The sequence below is a fragment of the Microtus pennsylvanicus genome, chromosome 20 (assembly GCF_037038515.1).
Source record: "Microtus pennsylvanicus isolate mMicPen1 chromosome 20, mMicPen1.hap1, whole genome shotgun sequence".
Classification (NCBI taxonomy): Eukaryota; Metazoa; Chordata; class Mammalia; order Rodentia; family Cricetidae; genus Microtus; species Microtus pennsylvanicus.
The window spans coordinates 33,771,035-33,788,897 of NC_134598.1; the positions used below are offsets into that span (position 1 = coordinate 33,771,035).

The 17,863-nt window shown below is 46.1% G+C and overlaps 1 protein-coding gene across 1 annotated transcript in view; it reads left to right on the top strand.

Annotated features, from left to right (window-relative positions):
- The first annotated feature begins 1,247 nt into the window (after nt 1-1,247).
- Slc17a8 (solute carrier family 17 member 8) overlaps nt 1,248-17,863 on the top strand; it is a 45,957-nt gene continuing 29,341 nt past the window's right edge. Inside the window, exons 1-2 of the mRNA XM_075954152.1 lie at nt 1,248-1,839; nt 12,107-12,362. Coding sequence (XP_075810267.1) covers nt 1,739-1,839; nt 12,107-12,362 — 357 coding nt within the window. The 5' untranslated portion in view covers nt 1,248-1,738. The remainder of the gene's footprint in view (nt 1,840-12,106; nt 12,363-17,863) is intronic.

Genomic DNA, 17,863 nt, shown 5'->3' on the forward strand with positions numbered 1-17,863 from the left:
AAGGCCGTATGTGTGACGATTAACGGTGATTATGAGAGCGCTTGGAGATTAACCCTGAGTATGTGGGATCTAAGCAGGTGGACGAAATATTTGAAAATGGCTTTATGGAGATGATTGTGCACGTTGGCAAATTTGACAAAGCCTCATTGCTCTGTCCACTTTGGAAGAAAACGACAATGTTCTTTGGAAATGCTAATAAACAGCTGTGTGATCTCAGGCACAGCTAACTTCTTCTTGCCTCAGTTTCCAGGCAGTAAAATTGGGAAAAAGAAGAAGTCACTAAACATAAAGTTACAATAGGGCGATCGCTATGGTGTGTGGAGAGAGTATGTAGCACAGCCTTGACTACAGGAAGAGCTTGGTAGGCGCTAGTTCTACTGAGCTTACTAAGACCCAGTGCTAATTTAACTCAGTTCAGATCTGGAGAAGGGTTTGGACTGCTCTGTGTAGAGAACACAACTAGCCTTGTGGAAATAGTTTCGGGGATCCTGAAGGTCTAGATATGAACAGGATATCTCACAGCAATCTTGGGCTTGGAGTCTCAGGCTTCCAAGACAACGCTGTCTCCTCAGGGCAGCTTTAGTCACGGAGACATCATCTTGAAGCCTGTAACATGGAAGCAGCTGACTATTTTCACAAAGGTCCAGCAGGTGCCTAGGTCACAGTCATTATCATCCAGGTCCAGGCAATTTGGTGGCATGGAAGAGGGCCAGCTTGCCCAGTGATGGAGTGATGCCTTCGTGAGACCGGAGCCTCCGGAAGCTGTGGAGATGAAGGGACAAGGAAAACTACCCACGCAAGGAGTATCTCTTGAGGAAAGTCCCAGAAGCAACAGGGAACTTGCTGAGTTGAGCTAGTGTTGTCGTGGAGAGCAGAGGGAAAGGAAACAAGGGGCAGCGTCCCCGGAGAAGTTTCGGGTGCCGCACAGGTGGTAGGAAAAGCTCAGGTGCCCTTGCTTAGTCCTAAAGGTGCCAGGGTGTCATCCCTCCTGGATGCTGTCGCCGGGAGTATGCGTTCAACCAAAAGTACACAACATCCAGGCTTGTGCCCGCTGAAAAACTGCCTCCCTGCTACTCAGAAGGGAATAAAAGGCACGAAGCGGTGGCCGAGAGCCCGTGCATGGGGCTGGACCTCAGGAAAGGAGAGGGCTTGTAAATGTTTCATAAACTTCCCTCTGGGCTTCTGCCCTGGCTGGGAGCCCATTAATAAGCCCAGGCTGCAGAGGGGCAGGTGCTGTCTTGGTTTCTATAGCATCACCCGGGGAGGAAGCTGACAGCACCATCACCGGCCAGCTGAGGGAGGCAGGAGGGGCTGGGGCTGGCCTCCAATGCGGCTGCTGCTGCTCTCAGGACCCCCTGCGCACTGGAGCACACTTTAACTTCTCCAGCAGCTGCCAGAGAGACGGGCTGTGCTCAGTCTGAGCGTGGCTGCCCGAGACAGCGGCCACAGGCTGCTTGCTGTTCAGCCGGTAGACGGTGCAAGGGGCTGGATTCCTAACCAGCAGCCCCTCAGCTTTGCTTATTTCTGGAGCAAAAAGAGAGGGGTTTCTCTTCTCGGAACACCTGGACTGGCCTTCGCCTTATTTTTGATTTTTAAGTAGTTTCTCCCCGCATGAGAACTGAATTTCGGGGGTTCCTCAAGGGCAAGCAAACACAGTGCCCCCGAGCTGGAGATGAGGAAGGACAAGAGCTCCTGAGGCCGCCTGCCAAGGGCTCAGAGGTGCCCCCCACCATTCAAAATGCCGTTTAAAGCATTTGATACCTTCAAAGAAAAAATTCTGAAACCTGGGAAGGAAGGAGTGAAGAATGCTGTGGGAGATTCGCTGGGGATCTTACAAAGGTAAACGCTAAACTCAAACTTGAGGTTTATTTCTGAGTACCAACGTCTAACATATTTTGAATCGTGTTGATAAAACTGCATTTTAATGGGAAGGGGTGTGGGTCAGGTTAGCTGGTTTCTGGAGTTTCTTCTAGAGCCAAGGCTGTGCCTGGAGACAAAAAGATACATCGAAAAGTCCCAGGTCTTGCCTAGCATGCGCAAGTCCCGGGGTTCAGTCCTCAACTCCGGGATTCAGGTGGGAGTGTTAACAAGTGAGAGAAAGGCTCTGTTTATCTGCACTCTGTGTGTCTGTTAAGATTAGCACGCACAGCTGGTGGTATAATACACGGTGTGGTGTGCTTGTCATCGAACCAAACAGAAACTTTGGAGGCAGTATTTCATGTTGATTCGTAGTAATGAGAGAGTTTGCCTGGAGCTGAGATACCTTGAGATGTTCACTATTGTAGTCAAATACTTTCAGTAATGTTTTTTTCTTCTAGGTTTAAACACAAAATACACAATACAGAGTCTGTAAAATGGCTCTTTGTCAAAAAAGAGAGGGGTTGAGACAGCAACTTAAAACATTAGGCAGAAAACTGTAGGTAGGGGCAGTGGGAAAATTCAAAGGCTGTCACTGAATTCAAAGAGGTTTTAGTCTGTGCCCCCTATAAATATTTTAATGTAAGTTATACTCCTAATAGCAGGAGAGTTTGCTGTGTATGATAGAACTGGTGTTACGTTTTAATCTGTCCAGGCTTCAGACAACAGGGAAAGTCTTCTCAGGTTTATCAGTAGTCCGTGTGTGTGCAGTAAAATTATTTTATTTCCCGATATAGGAAATGGGAATAATAGCCTTGATATACATTGTGTGTGTTTGAATAATTACTTCTAACCCTAGCATGAAAAATGTGATTTGGCTTCTTCCTTGAACATAAATGTTAAAGCTTTGGTGCTTAAAAAGACCGCATCTAGGTAACCTGGGTGAGGTCTCAGATTCTTCCCCTCTCTCGTATGTTATACCATATCTTCCTCTTGGTGCTGAGTTTGTCTCTCCGGATCAGGGTTCATCCCAGAAGAGGATGGAGTTAGCAACCTTCTTGCTTTAGTAACTAAAAACAGAAAGACTTCCCTCTGCAATGTCTGGCCATCATGTGCAGATGGAAATGCATACCCATGATAGCCTGGGAACCAGCCGAACGTGCAAAATGATTATAATATTTTCTAAATGAGTGTTTCATCCCCTTGCTTGCTCTCTCTCCAGGTAGCATCTTATTGGGGTGGCAGTCACTTGATTATAAACGTGAAAAAAAAAGCCATTACACATCACACTTTACACAGTGTCCTGGGCTTATCCAAGGGATGACAAAGAAATCTGGCAATGTCAGGAACGGAAACCCTGGCTTTGGGCCAGGGCCACCACTGGGGCCACACCCTCTACTGAGTTTGTGAAGACTTGACAAGTACTTAGTCATCAGAAATGGTACCTTTGAACCCCACTGAGGCTGTTATCAGCCCATTCCTCCCATGGTTCCATTCGTCCCATGAGTGACGTAGGGTCCGATTTTGTCCTCACTTATTATACGTTGGATCTCATCAATAAGAAGAAAGAGTGTTTATTTTTCCATCTTATTATAAGCATATTTAATCCGAAGCAACTTTCCACTGATTGCTTTGTTTTTGAAAATTTATCATTTATTTAGAAATAGGAAATGTCTATCTTTTTTTTTGTTTTTTGTTTTTGTTTTTTGAGATAGGGTTTCTCTGTGGCTTTGAAGCCTGTCCTGGAACTAGCTCTAGTAGACTAGGCTGGCCTCGAACTCACAGAGATCCGTGTGCCTCTGCCTCCTGAGTGCTGGGATTAAAGGCATGCACCAGCACTGCCTAGCCGGAAATGTCTATCTTAAGAGCTGTTTCTACCCTTTGGCTGGATGATGCACGTGAGGAGAACTCTGTACCAAGTCGGCTGGCCCAGGTTCAGAACTGAGTTAGTAACCCCCAAGTTACACAGCCTTAACTTCAAAAGGAACTGTGCATCCGAGGCTCTTTGGCCAGCGCCTGGAGCAATGGTCCTCAACCTTCCTAAGGCTGTGACCCTTTAGTGCAGTTCCTCATGTTGTGGTGACCCCCAAGCATAAAATTACTTTTGTTGTTGCTTCATAACTGTAATTTGCTAAGGCTATGAGTCAAAATGTAAATATCTGATATGCGACCCCCCAAAGGCTCACGACCCACAGGTTGAGAACAGTTGGTCTAGAGACTGGTACCCTAGAACAGCTAGCACAAGGCTAGGTGGAGAGTACCTAGACGTATGCTGGACAGTGTCATTGTTGACATAATATGGGATGGCTTTAGAATAGACAGACCAAACCCAAGATTCAGAGTGTTCATTGGTGGGCCTTAGGTAGCAGTTGCTGGGAGGGACAGAATACTTGATAATAATCATACTTGATAATAATCATACTTGAGCAGCAACCTAGCGGACCCTCAGCTTCGTGATCTTTGCATCAGAACTATCCAGACCAGCTCTGCCACAAGTCTATAAGATGATTATATGCAAAGTGTCCTGCCAAGAATCCGGCATACAGGGGACATTTCCCCCTTTCCTTGTGGCTGCTTGCATAAAACCAGGTGCTATCCTCCAAGCTTAGCAATTAAACACAGTGTTTAATTGTTTTCTGTGTGCAAGGCATAGGGAAGGTAGAGCCCTGCTGTCCACTCCACGGGGGAAGGGAGTTATGGGCACAGTCTTTCCTAATTTTTAAGACCCAGAGTGCCGTTTCAATGGAATTCTTGAGGAGTTTTTTAAATCATGGATTGTTCCTCCTGGCTAGGGGCGTGGCCGCCAGGCAGGGAAGCCTTTGAGAGTTCTCGCATGGGGTTGATTACAGGCAGGCATCATCAGCCCTTCCTGGAGGAGAAGCGGCTGAACAATTGCTCAGCTGATGGCACAAAGATAGTTCAGAAGTGAGTGAACCAAGATGCCCGCTCTTATAGTGGAGCCTTGCACTGATCCAGGGATGTGCGCCCTGAAACGAGCAAGCAAATTTGTTCAGCTTTGAGTGACGATGAGGTCATGATTGTTCATCTGTGAAAATACAATGATTACGGCAAGTGCATAGCATATTCCAGACACTGTAATTTATTTAATACTGTTTAAAAATCCATGAAGAGGAGACTATGACCTTTGCAGTTTTATAGGTGAAGAAATCAAGGCACAGAGAGGTTGAGTAAGCGATCTGAGGGCACACAGCTTAAAGTGCAGGTTGGGCTTTAAACCAGAAGTTCTATGAGAGAGGATGGGAGCCTGGTGTGAGCTTTTGAAACCTCAAAACCGGTGACATACCTCCTCTAACAAGGCCACACCTCCTCTAACAAGGCCACACCCCCTCCAACAAGGCCACACCTCCTCCAACAAGGCCACACCTCCTCCAACAAGGCCACACCTCCTAATCCTTCCCAAACAGTTCACCAACTGGGGGCTAAGCATGCAAATATTTAAGCCTTTCTCGTCCAAATACCACACCATCTCTCCAGCCCTACACATTCTGTTTTCATAGTTTTGATTGTGCCAGCTCCTGAGAAGTATTTTTGGCTACACGGTCTCTTGATACTCTGATGTGCTCCATCTTCACCCAGCATGCCAGGAGCTGGGTCTAACCTACTAGGGAGGCATGGCTTCTTTCTAGAATGCATGTTGTCTTTGAGATTTTGTTAGGAAGCTCACCCGCAGCTTCCCCTCACATAGTATTATGGGTATGTTAGATAATATGGCTCTAGCAGTTAGATGGCCCTTCTTGTATCCTGGGTAAGTTGTGGGCCATGTTCTTGCCTTTGGATCTTATTTAAAGTGGGGTTTTCAGTGTAGGGTTTGATCATGGAAGAAATATGTCAGAACAATATTTTCTAATGTGGAACACAGTGTCTCCAAAGCTCAAAGAGGGTCGCTAGGCTCTGTGTGTCCTTAAATAGTAGCAAATGCCAAGTGAAGTAGTTTTTCCTTTACTTGGGAGGGAATGCTCTGGAATGCTCCAAATCAAGCTTGTGTGTGTGTGTGTGTGTGTGAGTATGTGTGTGTGTGTGTGCGTGTGTGTGTATGTGTGAGTGTATGTGTGTGTATGTGTGAGTGTATGTGTGTGTATGTGTGTGTGTATGTGTGTGCGTGTGTGTATGTATGTACATGTGTACCTATAAATCTTTAAAGCATTTATTTCTCATACATGTGTTTTATGAGGCATTCAGAGTAGTTGTCATTTTTTGCTAATGAGCTCTAAAAACATGTTATCTATTAGTTGTACTAGATCCCTGCGACATTCCACAGATGTCTCTGACTAGAAATCATCATTGATTTCATAAGATCTCACCATTGAGCTTCCTTCTAAGGATGTGCCTCAGGAAGTAGGGTCCTGATTTGAACCTTTAAGATTTGAACACTCAGGTCTCTTTTCTAACCATAGGCAGAAACCTCTTCCTCCCTCCACTTCTCTCCCTCCTCCTGTCTCTCCCCTCCTCTCTCTCATCTGTTTTCCCTCCTCCTATATCTTTTCTCTTGTCTTCCCCTCCTCCATTTCTTTTTTCTTTCCTTCCTTTTTCTTTTCTTCCTCCTCCCCCTCCTCTCCTCCTTCCTTTTCCCTCGTCTCCCCCACCCTCTCTTTTTTTCTTTCCTCCTCTCCCATCCCCCCTTCCTCCTCTTCATTCTCCACTTTTTTCCTCCCCTTACTTCCTCTCTAGCGACCCTCTCTCCTCTCTTCCCCTCCAGCTGCCCCCCTTTTCCTTCCTCATTCTTCCCATTGGCTCTCCTTCCTCCTCATTCTCTTTCTAGCAAGCAAACTCGGGGCCTTGTTCCTGGGAAACCCGTGTTCTATGCTAGGGCTATGCAACAGTCCTGGAGGTTTGTTGTTACTCTGCTTCCGAGACAAGGTTAACAGCCCAGGCTGGCTTTCAACCCAGCCTTCTGAGTATCTGGGTAACAGGCTCATATGACAGGACCTACACATAGATCTCCCTGTACTGTGGCCAAGTCCTAACCTCCTGTGCTCAGTCCTCCTTATCAGTCTTTTGAGTACCTTCTTATTAAGAGGAGTGTAGGCCACTGTTCCTGGCTTTATTTTCTGGTCTCTTTTATATTTTTATACTTTCCGGATTCTCTTTTATATTTTTTCCAAATCCCCCAATACATACGTCTAATAGCTAAATCCTGTAAATTCTCCTAAGTGCAATGCCTTCTTCCTTCCCTCCTCCTCTTTCTCCTCCTTCATCTCGCTCAAGTGTTTCTGATGCCATAGAATGTACCTGGAACTATGCAGGTCACTCTCCGAGATTCTAGGAAAAGCAGTTTTCTTTGCAAGATCGGAATCTTAAGAGGCAGTTAAGACACTGGGCGCCTATGGATAACATTTGTTTGCTGAATTTATTTGCTCCTAGATGTGATTTTTAAAAAAAAAAATTTTCTACTTTTGATAGGGAAGTGGCTTAAAAGAGCTAAATATATTTTCTTCTTTTGAGTTTCAGCTGTGGGTATTCTGCAAGTCTGTGGAGTGGTAATAGAGATTGGTGGGGACTGTCACAAACGGGGAGACTCATTTGCAGCCAGGAGAAGAGTGTGGACTTCATAATTCTAGGTCTTCAAAATTTGACCAAAACTCCATTTATTTCCAGACCAACGTCAGATTTTTAACCTCTGGCGATGAATCCAGATTGCCTAAAATCCCCTCTCCGTGAACACACCAAGCCCAAATGTGGCCGCAGATCTGCTGGTGTGTTACCAGTGGCCTCGAGGTCTTGGGATGGAAATCAGCGATGACTGCACAGGGACTCAGTTTTAAAAAATCTCACCCTGGAGCAGGAAAGGGGAAACTACAGAACAGCACGGACGGACCTCCAAACCTCTGAAATGGCGGGATGTTATGGTGGATCCTGATCCAGTAGGGTTGGTGTCCCTGTAAGGAGACATGTAGAAAGACTTAAGAGACCTCGACCTCGAGGGTGTAGAGGAAAGGCCGTGTGAGGACACCAGGGGTAGCAGTCCCTCTGCAAGTCAAGAGCAGAGGCTGCAGAAGAGACCAAACTGGCCAAAAGCTCAACCTTGAACTTGCAGCTTCAAGACCTGTTACAAGATACCCTTACTTACATCCCCCCCGTGTGGAATTATGTCATGAACGTTCTACCAAACAGTGTTCTTGCTTGCAGAGTCACATTTACTTCAGAACGGGTGTTGTTTTTTTGTTTGTCTTTCCCATATGTTCAGTGAGGCCTGGCTGGTTGCTGAAATGGAAGGAAGTTAAAGGCACGGACCATGACTTCACTTGAGGCACCTAACGAAGCTTCCCTTTTAAAGTATATGCCTTGCTAATTGAATTATTGCTGTAGCCAAATACCTGCCAAAAGACAATACAAATGGAGGTGAGGTCAGCGTTGGCTCCTAGCCTGAAGGGACATAGCGGGGAAGGCACGGTGCCAAGAGTGGATGGTGGCTGCGGAGGTCCGAGTGTGAGGCTGGCGGTGGCTCACATCTGGGTAGACCAGGAAGCAGCGGTGGGTCGGGAAGCAGGGCTGGGTTATAGACTGCAAGGCTTAGCCCACTTGGTGAACCTTCTACTCCACTGGGCCTTCCAAAGGTTCTTCAACTTCCCTAAATGGCACTAACATTCAGGGACGGAATGTTTGGACATATGAGCCTGTGGAGAACATTTTACATCTAAACAATGTGTGTGTGTGTGTTCACATGCACACACTCCTTTAGTTCACAGCACAGACCTGAGACCACTTACCCTCATCTTACTTGGGACCTCGCCATACATGTTTGCTCAAAGCTGGCACGTGAGTGGAATTTAAACACTCTGTGTTCTGCTCGCAGCGTGTGAACCATATTAAGTGATTTCCTCCCACGTGAAAACCCTTCTCCATGGTCCGTGGAGCCCTTGGCGTTACTGACAAGTTAACTGCTCTGAATAGAAGTCTGGTCGGAGGATCCTGAGCTTAGATGCTTACTAGACAATTGATCGTCCATGAGGACAAGGGAAGGAGCCTCCCTAGTGTGGAAAGGGCCCCAGCCCAGTGTGCAGTTTTCTATATTTGGAGAAACAACAATGCAGGCTGTCATCCTGGGAAGAAAGAGGATTCTCTCATCAAAAAGAGGAACCGTAGGCAAACATGGCAAGAAACCCGAGGGGTATAAACATCTATTATGGGTAATTAGTGTCCTCTGTTTCTTAAGAAAGGAATTCTTTTTTCTTGACCAAGTGTACCCCTTCTCCTTTTTAGGGAGATTATTTTGGGGGCAGGAATGGATAGATTCTCACCCTGTCTCTAAGGGCTGCCAGTGTGTAGTGTGTGCGCTAACCTTCAATTCTCCTCGGCGAACACTGGCGATAAAGACAAGGTCATGGGGCTTGCCTTCTGCAGGTGCAGAGCCACCAGGTGGGCCCAGCCCCATCCATTCACGCACGCATGATGTGGAACACTTACGCTTCACCCCCTATACTGAAGAAGGAAAACACCGTCTCTAACTCAATGTGATAAGCATCCAGACAGAGGAGTAGAAAATCTTACAGTGGCGGGGGCTACAGAAAACGTGCTTCATGCAAAACAAATGAACCAAAGCCAAAGCAACACATGGCATACCAGGACGGCAGAGAGTCCATCACTGAGTCAACGCTTACCCCCTTACTGACCGCAGTGTCTTAGTCTTGGTAGCGGAAAATCTTAACAGCTCTGTAATGTCTGATAGTTATTGTGCAGACGAGGAAATGGAGATTCGTAATAGTCAAGGGACCTGCCTAAAGTCACAGCCAGTCCCCACATATTGGCTGTCTGGTTATTGGCAGTGTGCTTTGTCTCTCGGTCTTCCTCTTTGAGCTTGCCTGTCTCTGCGCTTCAAATCTTACCTAAAGCCGCCGTGCAAATCATCTTCCGTATGCATTAGCAGAGAAAAGGAACTTGTTTTCGAAAGCAGCTGATTTGTTCATAATTGTGCTACTTATATCAATTTAGTATTTATGAAAACCGAAAATCATACTCAGGATTATGGCCTCACAGGCTATAAATAGTTCTTCTTTGTGTTGTAGGTGTATACATATTTGTGCATGTGTGCACATGTGTGTGCATGCATGTGTGTATGTGTGCGCGCATGCCAGAGTGGAGGTCGGGTTGATTTTGAGTGTGCTCTTCAATTGCTATCCACTTTATTCTTTGTTTGTTTGCTTATAAATATCACTGTGTATATGTGTGCATGTGCATGTGTGTGTGTGTGTGTGTGTGTGTGAGAGAGAGAGAGAGAGAGAGAGAGAGAGAGAGAGAGAGAGAGAGAGAGAGCATCCACGCACATGCGTGTGCTTGCCACTGTGTAAGTGTGAAGTCAGGAAGGCAATCTTTAGGACTTGGTTCTCTCCTTCTATCATGGGACTTAGGATTTGAACTCAAGTCTTCAGGCTTGCCTGGCAAGGACTTTTCCCTTCTGAGGCTCCTTGTCTGCCTTATTTTTGAGGCAGAGTCTTCAATGAACCCGGAGCTCACCAATTTGTCTAGGTCGCCTTTACCTCCTACCTCAGCATTGGGTTACAGACATGCACTCCAGGGCTTAGATTTTTATATGGGTGCTGGGAACCCACATTTGTCTCCTCATGCTTGTATGGCAAACGCTTTACTAACTGAGCCATCTCTTCAGTCGCCCCCCCCAAAAAACTCTTCATAATTGACAGTGCTGTTTGCTCAATTACTTTTGTTGCTTTAGAACAGTGTTGCTCAGCCTTCCGGATACTGTGACCCTTTAATACAGTTCCTCATGTTGTGGTGACCCCAACCATAAAATTATCTTCATTGCAGCTTCATATCTATAATTTTGTTACTGTTCTGAATCATAATATAAATATAATATTCAGGATATCTGATATGCAACCCCATGAGAGGGTCATGACCCACAGGTTGAGAAGGTAATTATGAGGATATACCATCCCTTGAACCTACAGAAGTCAGTGAAAAAAACCTGCAAGTGGATTTTCCCCCCCTTCATATAATCTTAACAAGCTTCAAGTGACTTTAAACTAAAGGTTTTGTTACCCAAATGGTTGGTTCATGTCATGTGGCTGTACCATTTTTCTTTCAGCAGGAATACAGTACAGCATATTTATTATTAAGGACACAGAATCGGAATCTGGGCTTGCAAACCTTCTTATATGAAACTTTCTCCTATATAAAGGGCATGAGGGCAACACTGAGTTTGTACACAATTTTTTAAAAAAGATTTATTTATTTACTTATTATGTATACAGTGCTTATTTATTACACATACAGTGTTCTGTTTGCATGTGTGCCTGCAGGCCAGAAGAGGACACCAGATCTCATTATAGGTGGTTGTGAGCCACCATGTAGATGCTGGGAATTGAACTCAGGACCTCTGAAAGAGCAGTCAGTGCTCTTAACCACTGAGCCATCTCTCCAGCACTGTGTTTGTATTAAATTTAAAGCCGGGCCGTGGTGGTACACGCCTTTAATCCCAGTACTTGGGAGGCAGAGGCAGGCGGATCTCTGAGTTCGAGGCCAGCCTGTTCTACAAGAGCAAGTTCCAGGACAGGTTTCAAAGCTACAGAGAAACAGTCTCGAAAAACCACAAAATAAAAAAATAAATAAATAAATAAAAGAAGAAGAAGAAAGAAAGAAATTTAAGAGACTTTTCCTTTTGTCTATAAGGGCTCACTCTGCAGTCCAGGCTGCAATCACACTTGCTATGTTCATCGGGTTTGCACTTGAGACTCTCCTGTCCCCACGCTCCGTGCTGGAATGACAGACAGGTGTACACCGCCAACTCCAGAAGGTCTGAGTGACTTGGTGCTATGGAAACCCGACACAATATCAGAACCTTAGTCATTTCAGCCACTATTGTCTCCTTTAATAATGATGGTGGTGATAGTAACTTTTAAAATACAAGATGCGCCCTTCTGTAGGTTTAATAATAGTGATGATAGCAACTTTTTTTTTTGTTTTGTTTTGTTTGGTTTTTCGAGACAGGGTTTCTCTGTGGTTTTGGAGCCTGTCCTGGAACTAGCTCTTGTAGACCAGGCTGGTCTCGAACTCACAGAGATCCGCCTGCCTCTGCCTCCCGAGTGCTGGGATTAAAGGCGTGCGTCACCACCGCCCGGCTGATGATAGCAACTTTTAAAATATAAGCTGCACCCTTCTGTAGGTTTTCTTCCTCTTGTTCCTTGGCAACTTCTTTTTCTTTCTTTTACTTTGTGCATTTTCCAGCACCTTGAATACTGGCTTATATTCTCCATTTATTCTTTTTTTGATGCAGAAAAATCGATGGGACCAATGAAGAAGGAGAAGATACCATTGAGCTGAATGAAGACGGAAGGCCGGTGCAGACACCCAGGCCACGGCTCCCAGTCTGTGACTGCGGCTGCTGTGGCATCCCCAAGCGGTACATCATCGCCATCATGAGTGGCCTGGGATTCTGTATTTCCTTTGGCATTCGGTGCAACCTTGGAGTGGCCATTGTGGAAATGGTCAACAACAGCACCGTCTATGTGGATGGGAAACCGGAAATTCAGGTCGGTACGGAGCTAAAGCGGGAGGGTATACGTGCGTGTGTGCGGGCATGCGTACATACGTACGTACGTACGTGTGCGCGTACATGAGTGAGTGCATGCATGTGTGTGTTTATGTGTGTGACAGTTGTGTAAAGGCGAAGAGGACAATTCATTGATGTAACAAACGCGTAGAGTGACAGCCTCATGCTGGGTCCTGGACATGGCGATAGGGATAGAACGCTGAATAACGCCGAGAGGGACCTTGAGCTCCAGGAGACAGACAGTCCAAGTGACAACGTGGTGTGCCAGTTGCTGGGTCAGTATGGCTTCATTAGACTCTTGGGCGCCTGTAGGAGTGAGCATACCATGATTTTGGTCTTGTGACTTTTCAGAGAAAGTGATGGCTGAACCTGACAGAGATTTGGTGGGGTAGAAAGAATATTAGAAGAAGAATGAGCACTGTCTGTAAAGGTCTGTGAAGGAGACAGATAGACAGGTCATGACATGTTGGGAAGCGAGACATGGGGCTTTTTTATGCCGTAAACCCCTTCGAACCCTGTGAACAACCCGGTGAACCATTGATCAAAGCTAATGCCTGAAATTCTTAGCCTAATAGACAAAGGATTCAAAAGGCAGGCAATTATATTAAGGTGTAGAAGAACATATTTAAAAAAATCAAATTTATGGTATAGATGCACAGACTTCCTGACTAGTACATCAGATAACAGAACCCAGCAAAGCTCCTGAAGTCGCTATAATTTTAATAGGCATAGAAGCAACACGTGACTCTGATAACAACTATAATATAATTTGGACATGTTTCTGGCTGTCACCCACGTCACAGTAGTAGGACTGATTTTACCATGTTTTTACACCGTCTTTATCGTTGCAGAAACCCTGAATTGCAGTCAGCAGGCAGCGAAGATAAAAACACTAACTTTTCTGTGGTTTTTTAGATCCCCGTGAGTGCGACTTCACCACATTACCCACTGACATGGAATTCCAGGGGAAAGGGCCTGTTCTAGAGATGCAAGCCAAAGCAACTCACCCTAGAATATTCTATTCCAAAGTCTTACCCTAGATATTATACAAAGCAAGAAATTATTTTGCAAAAATATTTTCATGAATGCAAACTCTTATTAAAAATATTATATGTTAAAATAAAAAAACCCTAACTTTCCCCCCCATCTAAGTTTATAGACACACCGGACTCTTCCGCATATCCCAGAATCATTACTGCCTGACGGAAAGAGGCCTGGTGAACTCTCTCAGGCTGGTGGTGTCGTGTGTTATTCCATAAACTGTTTTATGCACACTGGAAACGTAAACATAGTTTTATTTTAACCTAGGTAGGTAGAAGAGATGGCTCAGCCATTAAGAGCACTGCCTGCTCTTCCAAACATCCCGAGTTCAATTCCCAGCAACCATATGATGGCTCACAACCATCTGTAATGAGATCTGGTGCCCTCTTGAGGAAGAGACCTAGTCAGTTGTCCTCATCCACTTAGACCATGAAACCCAATATGGACAAGTTCGGGTTCAACAGAACCACCATATATGGGCTGCCCATGCATGCTTCAGCATTGCCAGGGCATAAATTTCACTTTTGAAAAAAAAAAGGCCTCATAAATTATGCTCATAAATTATGGGATAAATAATTGAAAATGTGTCCCTGTAGACAGCCCCATAACTGTCTGCTTCACTGAACTGAATGTGGGCACAAAGTGACTGTGGGAGAGAATGGTCTTCCTCAGAGAGGCCTCTGGTGGTTCTCTGGATGTCTGTGTATGGATTCTGTCTTAAACCTGAGTTTCCATCTTGGGGTCTGGGAAACCATGATGTTGCTTGGCATCATTGTGCATGTGAAGCCTGGACTGTTTCTGAGCGCTGTGTGACCCCGAGGCAGGGTCATGGAGGTACTATTTCCCCAGCTGAGAGCCTGGCAGTCTTATTTTTGATACCACATCTGTTAGCATCACCTAGAACAGTCTTTTGCCAAGAACTGGCTTGGTTCACGGAAAAGAGGTCTTCAGCCGGCACGCAGGCTTTCCCCTTTCTTCCTAAGAGATTGTTCTGCCGGAGCAAACCAGCACCATGGAGATGCATTAGCCTGATTTATGCCTCAGCTGAGTCTGTCTGAGAAAGATATTCTGTTCACTGGGGGGGGGGGGGGGATGGTGGTGGAGGGGGAGGTGAGACAGGGAGAGAAGCATTCGATGCTTTCAGAGAGGAACACCAGTGGGGCTTCAGATGTGTGTCACTTGCGTCCCCTCAGCCTTTTGTGAGCAGGGCTAGCCGATTAGAACTTGCCTACTGAGGCACAAATCAAAATGAGATTCTGTTAGCGTTTGTTGCCTGCAAAGCCAATCGGTCAATAGAGCCCGAGAAATTAGGGCAGAGAAGAGACACTTTGATAAAAATGAAGGAGCAATGTTCCGTGGGCTCGCCAGTTTCTACGATGTTGCTTAGAAGCTCTGATTAGGATATAAACCCTGCTCTATATCATTCTGCCTAGCAAAGAGCAGGAGTTGAGGACTAGGCATGGTGGCTTATGCCTATAATCAGCAGAAGACCAAGGCAGAGGGGCAGGATTGAGTTCAAGGCCATCTTGAGCTAAGTAGTGAGTTTAACGACCAACTAGGTTACAGAACAAGACCCTGTCTCAAACTAACCAAAGAAGAAGGGGCGGGAGGAAGGGAAAAATCTAATCCCCAAATAGGACCTCATACAATAGTAATCCACTTGATAACAAAAATAAAAGCCTCGCCCAAAACAGAACAGTGAATGAGCACGCTCTAGTGAGGAAAGCTGATTCATGGCAGGCTGTTCTCTCCCCCACACAGAACAAGTTAGGTATCAGCTGGGTGTGACCAGTAGGGTGACAACTGGCTCTGAACGGTTGGCATTTCTGTCTCTGTGTTTTGCTTCGTGGGAAAGCATGAGTATTTTGCGCAGATATTTTTGGAAACCTCGTTTGTGGGGCAGGGTAAATGCCATGGGCAGGTCAAGTCTTTCAGCTACCTGTGTGACATGCTATCTACAAGTGGGGCAAAGGACGATTTAGTTGACGTGTGGACAGTCACATGTTAGTTAGTTCAGCATCATGAGTTGCTGTTAAGTTGCCGCTCAGTGGAAGAGCATGCACTTAGCGTAGGTGAAGCCCCAGGTTCAACCCTTGGAACATCTCCCCGGCAAACTTAGAAGTTAAAGCGTTCACAGCCCTTAGTATCTGGCACATGGTGAGGGAAAAGAACGACTGAAGGCTGAGAAATTCTCAGCAACTGTTTCTCAGGACTCACGAGGCTCGCAAGGGTTCAGTGACGGACTTCAGGATTGACTGATCTTAATAAATTGATAAATCAAAGCCGCCGCTTTTATACTTAATTGATTATTAGCTCTTGGGCCTTGGAAAAGACGTCTTTGTGTCCTTCCTGGTCAGGGATCGCTGGTTGCAAACGGCAGAAGTTCAGTGAGAACAATTCATGTTAACAAGGGGATGCAGATGACTCAAGTGGGATTCCATGAGAGCGAAATACAGAAAGCAGGTTGGCTGGGGAAGTCGGTGTAGATGCGCCATTTTGGGATTAGGGATCTGAGGTCCAGGATGCCCTCTCCCAAGGGAGCAAAGGCATCTCGGGTAATTCTTGAGACAAGGATACAGTCGCTATGGGAGGTAGACTATTTTACCCCGAGGGATCTGGAAAGGTCTTTGCTAAGGTCTCCAGCTTGTGGGCCCCACCGGCTCTCACCTGCTTCTCCCAACCTGCCTCAGTTTCCCACATGTCCTGACAGACTACCTTCTGTCTTTTACTACGGCTTCGCCCTGTCCCCGCAACCGAATCCTGTGAATCCCATGGTGTGGTTCTCTTTTCTGGTGTTTATTAGCTGTGGTAGACAGAGGGGTGTATTCTGTCACGAGGGAGACAGAATGCTCACGGAAGGAGGGTAACAGGAAGACACAAGACAGCATTTCTAGCAACCTTTTGCTGACCCTCGTGGACCTTATTATAATGGGATGAGGAGTGCTGGGCGGCCCTGCTGGTTAGAAATTGCAGTCTGCTTTGGCCTGGTACTCTCTCCCAGCTTGCCTGGCGACATGGTTGACTGCCTTCCCCTTCTCCCCCAGAATGCGCCCTGCTCTCTACCTGACCTTATTTGGAGACTGTCCTAGGCCCGGATACCTGACTTATCTCTAGTGTGACCCTGGACGCAGTTCTCTGCAGAAGCTTTTCCCCACTGCTGCTCGTATGGTAATCAGACACTGTGCTAGGAACATTCCCATAGGACCATGCTTCTACAGATGACAGCTAAGACTGTCCTAGGAGCTTTCTGATAGGACCGTGTTGTTTAATGCAAGCCAGCTACCATCCCAATGCTATCTATTTTCTGTACTCCAGACTGAAGCTGAGCAGACTCACTGAAGCTGTCTCCTGGAGGGCTGTCTCCGTCATACTCATGGACTGCACAAGGCCCTGTTTACCTCTTTTGCCTCCATGGCCTGGTGGCCAATGGACCATGGGGGAGGAGGGGACTGCTTGGGAATCAAATAAGATGCTTTCAATTAAGCACCTATATAAGCATCCTAGGACAGCCATCACCTGCAACTTGACATCTTAAAACAGCCCACATTCATTCTCTCATAGTTGTGGGGAGACTAGAAGTCTGAAGCCAGAGGGTTGGCAGGACCTCACATCTCCACATCCCTAGCAGAGAATATCTCCTTGTTTTGTGATCTCTGGTGGTAGCAGGAGCTCTCGGGCTTGTGACCGAATCACCCAACCACTGCCTTCATCCTCAGAGATCCCCCCCCCGCCCCGCCATGTTACTTTTCTTTTGACTCACATTCCCCTCTGCTTCTGCTTCTCCTCTCCCCCCTCCCCCCCACCTTTTAAGGACTCTTGTCTTTAGATTGAGGGTTAAGCAGAATAATTCTGGATATCTCATTTCAAGACTCTTGGCCTATTCATATTTGAACCCGTTTTCCACCTAAAGGAGTATTTTCAGGTGGCGAATCTTTGATAGGGTTGGCTTTTGGGGTAGAGGAAGTGCCCTTCCTCTAAGCTCTATTTCTTGCCTTTATTTTACTCTATACTGGAGACGGGGGTCTCACTAAGTTGCCCAGGCTAGCCTTGAGTTCACTCAGTAGTCTGACTAAGTCCTGAGCTTGATCCCCCTGCTTCAGCCTCCTCAGTCGCTGTGACTATAGGCCTGTGCCCGCTGGTCCAGCTGAGAGCAACTCTCTTGATAAAAATTGAAGTGTATGATGCATTGTCATTGAGTGTAGGTGCAGTGTTGATCCCCAAAGCTCATTTACTGGCTTGAGGGAAATATTTTATCCACTGATTGATAACCCTCCATTACCCTCCCCCAGTCTCTGAAAAACCGCTGTCTCCTCTTTAATAGTATTAATTTGCTTATCTCAGATACTTCCTCTAGGTGGAACTGTACAGGATTTCTCTTTCCATGGCTGGCTTATTTCTGTCTTCCAGGCTGTTTAATATTACATAATGTCTTCTTTCCAC